Source organism: Podospora anserina, chromosome 1 (genome assembly GCF_000226545.1).
Source record: "Podospora anserina S mat+ genomic DNA chromosome 1, supercontig 4".
NCBI lineage: Eukaryota > Fungi > Ascomycota > Sordariomycetes > Sordariales > Podosporaceae > Podospora > Podospora anserina.
Window position 1 is genome coordinate 901,290 of NW_001914853.1, and position 5,003 is coordinate 906,292.

The 5,003-nt window shown below is 48.8% G+C and overlaps 1 protein-coding gene across 1 annotated transcript; it reads left to right on the forward strand.

Moving 5' to 3' along the window:
- Positions 1–287: 287 nt before the first annotated feature.
- Positions 288–904, forward strand: PODANS_1_16960 (uncharacterized protein; the record flags this gene model as incomplete). Its single annotated transcript, XM_001907108.1, has 2 exons — positions 288–498; positions 624–904. 2 exons carry the CDS (start codon positions 288–290, stop codon positions 902–904), a joined length of 492 nt encoding a protein of 163 aa, XP_001907143.1.
- Between the last annotated feature and the right edge of the window lie 4,099 nt (positions 905–5,003).

Consider the following 5,003-nt stretch of genomic DNA (forward strand, 5'->3'; position numbering starts at 1 on the left):
CGTTGTGGTTTACGCAATAAGCACCTACCTTCACCCAAAGCTAGTTGCTCTTCCTGGCTTGCACCACTTACAACTACAAAGTCAACATTTTGCTACACTTAAGTATCAGTGGAGCAACTCAGAGTTACTTTACCAGAAACGCGATTCAGAGCAAGGCTCAAGGCAAGGGGGGCTCTCGCATCGCCAGCAATAAACTCGAACCCGCCAACAAAACCCGCCCCTACCCGCCCCTTGTCCCGTCCTTCCCGCGCCCTCCTTGTGCTGGTCCTTGTTTTTCTCACACGTTGATGTCAGAACTTGCATTCTTCAACCCTGAAGCAGACAATATTTCCCATGTACCGCATCGCTTCGATTGTCAAGCAAAAACCTTACTGTTTAGGTTACATGTCAACAGAAGGATACCTCAGCCAAAGTCTACAGACGTCGATTTTCCCTCCAGGACAGCCTCATTTTCCCCCAGTCTACATACCCTACCATTCAGTCTCCATCTCCTGCAAGGTATGTAAGAAAGTAGGTAGCAAACCCGTAGCTACGCCCTACCCCTACCTCTCTCCCCCCTCCCCCCCTCCTTCCCGCCCCCTGCCCCTGACATATCGCTGACCCGCCTTCTTGCATATCCAAAGCCCACACCGCCGTTACGGCGAAGGATTCTATATGGACAGGGGTAGGTGTGCGGATTAGCATATCAAGAGCAACCACGATGATAAACATCAAGTTCAAAAGGATGATGAGCTGGTCAGCAGCTCCGTTGTATTCATGCAGGTGGGGAGGGATGTTTGGATGTGACGTGGTGGACTTTGTGAGGACTCGGGGGTTCTGCCTGCTTAAGCTAGGTGAGAACAGCCAGCTGTTGTTGAGGTTGTGTTTGTTTACCTACCTTTGTTGTGCTGGTACGGATGTGTGAGTTGTTTCCCTGATGCTAGTGTGCTGGCCGGCCCCCAGGCTGATAGTCAAGACTCGATGGGGTATATGGTACATCGTTACAAAGCAAGCCGGGGTTTTTATCGATCGCAAGAACGTCCAGCAGGTGCATGATGCTGTTTGAAGGTTCTTAGAATTCTTAGTAGTCACTCGGTCTCGTTCAGTAATAGATAGGTACCGTCGAGAGAGCAGACAATCTGCTTTGGAACAGTCCCTTCAAAAATGACATCACAGAAGGGGTCCAGAGTTCATCGTAGAAAAAAAAAGGGAACCCGACCTTGCATATCGATTGTGAAACGACCCTGAATATTCTCCTTCATCGCCCCAGAATTTCCTTCTGACAAACCAGGCGGCATGAGGAACAGGTACCTTTTTGTGCATTCAACGAGTTCTGGGCACGTCGAGGATTGTTTGCCTACCTACAGCGATAGGTAAGATGGACTGCACCCTTTAGAGAGGACAGCCACACCTACCTAGGTGGTAGAAAGTCATAATAGCAGCCTGGTATATGGGTCCAACCTCCTCTGGCTGCAAGGACAATAGAGATAAGTCATGTAGGATGGATGGAAAAAGACAAAAAGAAACAGATGAGCCCGATCCCTCTCCGCGCCGCAATTTACCATTTGATCCCATCCTATCACCTTTTGCCTTTCCCAAACCCGCAAACCGATGAGCAAAACCTGATCTGAATATCCAAACCTACAGCCTGAGAGCACTCTGGCCATCCGATCCAGGCTCCGGAAACCTCAACCCATCGATCTCAAGATAAAACCTCCCCCCCAAAAAATACGAGAGGTTTGTATCTTTTTTTTTCTTGCGGTGTGTGTTTGTGTGAGATGTAAGATGAAATCTGCAGCATGTATGTATGTCTGGCCATGAGAAAAGGCCGATATAAAAAAGATGCAAACTGACGTTGACAAGAGACAAACACTCACCTTCGAAAATGCCGTGGAATCTTCGGCCCCTGACATATATCATCAAACGCTGAGGCTACAGGTATATGCATTTTAGCCATCGAAACTTTTTATGAGACTCTTTCCCCCCCTGGGATGGATTGATAATCAGTGAGTAAAAGAAAAAAAATAAAAAAGGCGAGAGACATCATCTTCTTCGTCTCAGCAATGTCCAAGACATTTAGAGACAACCACATCCCCGAACCGGCCGATACGGCACCCAGCAAAAAACAAAACACGTTTTCTTCCTGACCGTTCGTTCGTGCCAATTCTCTGGGGCTTTCACTTTTTTTTTTCTTTTCTTTTTTCTTCTTTTTTTTTTTAGTTTTTTTTGCTTTTCCTCAGAGAGAAACAGTGGCGTTTTGTTTCTTGGAAGGGGGAAAAGCAAGTGTTTGGTGATACAAGATGACGATGAAGAGAGCTGTGCTGTAGTAAGCCTTTCAGTTTAAAAGTAAACCAAGACATTACGGTGCTTCCAATGTCTTCAAAGCTGACCTCCCCCCACGAGGTTGCCGATCGTTCCCCCCAAGAAGCCGAATATGTGTGGCGTTCTGTTCAGGCAGCATGGTCACGGTGAGAGAAAACCTTCACCGCAGCTTTGGGAATTTTTTGTCCCCCCCTCCGCCCCCCCTTCCGTGCGTTTCGTGTGTGGCTTGTCAGAATGATTCAATCAGACAGACCCTGAGTTTTGTCCTCCCCCTCATAAACGTGTCACTTGTATCACAGGCCGGTCTTCTTTGTACACAGTACTTGTGTCGAAACAGGTCCGAATTCATGAGAAGGAGAGGGCATGGCAAAAAATACAATCAAAAAATAAAATAAAAAGAAGGCTGGCTCTACACGCATATTATAGGTAAGTGAGGTATGTATGGCCTCGGGTAGCTGCATTCTCCTCCCCTGCCACACCGGGCCTCATGCTGTTGTTTCTAACCGGTCGGTGAGGCTGCTAGTTCCTCTTTCCTATCTTCATCACGGTGAGCACATCGATTGGCTAACACAAAAGAAAAAGTCGACAGCCCAATTCAAGCCACACAACGGAAGCACGCACCCCCCCCATCCTGTTGCCGGTTGCTCGACTGGAAATTGTAACGAGGACGTCATGTGCCCCCAGCGGTGGATGACTCTCAAATCTTGAGGGGAGGGGGGGGGGGGCAATCGCCAAAGGTTCAAAAGTCTACCATGACTTTCATCTTTTCAAGGTATCATGGAGGTTGATAAAGTATTTCCCCCATTATCAGAATCTTATCAAGCCCACACCGTCCCTGTCACCTACGCCCGCTCCCGACTGTGGTATTCTACAAGGGATGCTGCTGCGGGATATGGCAGGGAAAAGCGTGTGGTGTAACCACATCCAGTGGCTATCCTTGACCAAACAGCAGCAACGCAAACAAGGCCTGAAAGCTTCCTCAGCCAAACATAGGTACCATAAGGCTGGAGTGCTCCCACGATAGTCTTTAAAAAAAAACATGGTGTACATCGATACTGCCTGTACCTACAGTCCCATATCGACCCTCAATAGTATTGACATCACCATCCCAAATGAACTCCAATCTTGGCAAAATCGACCACTCCCTCCTCAGATTACGTAGCATTTTCGGCTCTCCTACCGAAAGGGAAGAATGTGATTTATCCGTAACGAGCAAGTTGTTTTTTTTTTTTTTTCAAGATGAGTTTGGGCCAGAAATAGAAGAGGCTGGCTTTCTCATAAACTCACAAAATAACACCGTATCATCCATCCATCATGCGGTTCCCGCAGATTGATGACCCAGCCCCAAAGTAGCGCACTGACTGTGATGTAGCTCTGAGTTCATGCCTCTGGCTGATTGAGGGAGAGGTTGGCCCACTGCAGTGAAATGAAGTCTTTCTTGGAGTTGCATTTTTTCTTTTTGTCTTTATGACTGATCAAAACTGTGTTGCCTGGAATAGTTGTCCATCATCTCCAATAAACGAGAGATATCTGCTGGCGGTTGTTGCACCTATGTCGAAGCATAATGTTTCTTGAAAGGGCCAAGCGAAGCGCTCTCGGCGAGCTCCCGCTGGACCATGCAGGTTGGCGACAGGGGGCCTGGTATGTACATGATACGGGGGGTGCCTTGAGAACAACGACATATCTTTTTGAATCTCACCTGAAAATCCGAACGGATATATAAGAACCAACTCGAATTGTGGATAACCTTTACCTCATCATTTGAGACATACTTCGGATAATAATCTTCGTTGGCGTCGAGGACGGGCAAAGCTCTCGTCGTGTACGGATACTGTCGACTGCGCTTTGGGCTTGAAGAAACGGTTTGACCAGGAGTGGAAGAAGTTTCCGGAAAACCAGGTTCGCTCGCTTGCTGGGGAACTGTGCTAGGGTAATGAAAGGGGCATGGGGCGCGTCCCAGCACACATCCTTCGAGATCTCAGCGCGGGTCAGCACTGAACCCGGTGTGTGACGAGGAACATTCAGCACACACAACAGGGCGGCCGCCCACACTTTTCCGTGGTTGAGGTGAGGGGAAGACTTGTCCACACCACCGGGGCGTGCCCCCAGATCTGCGCGCGTGATATTTCAATGCTGTGAGTGAGGAAAGATAGGTGACGAGACGCTTAGCTTCCGATTGATGGACATGATCACTGGGTGGGGCGTGTTTGAGTTCCGGGTATGACCGGTCTCATTGGGCCATATTCTTGTCTTCTGAGGGAGAGGCCATCCTTCGAGAATGTCGACTTGACTTCCCGCTCTGCTTGGCGTCATGGTTTGCCTCTGCTCTGCATTGCTGTCGCTGCCGGTGACAGTGCCAGGATAATTAGTGTCGATAACTTGGGAATTAGCGCCGCTTTTCCAGGGTTTGTGCAACTTGTGAAGAGCACGTCGTCCTTTCAAGATTCTCGGGAGTCGGGAGCGAGTCGGGACGAGGGCCAGGTACCGCTGTCCTTGAAGCTCTTGACAGGATCCTAAGCCAGGGACAAGAAGGGTCCAACAAGGATGGCGGCGGGGAGGAAATATTCTGTTCTTGTAACGTTTTCTTGACTGCCGAGATACTTGGTGATAATTGCTTACAGCATGGTTGCCAGCCGAAAGGTTATTCTTGGGAGTCTCCTGTTTCGTTTCCAGTGACTGTTCAATTAATGCAAGAGAGGGCC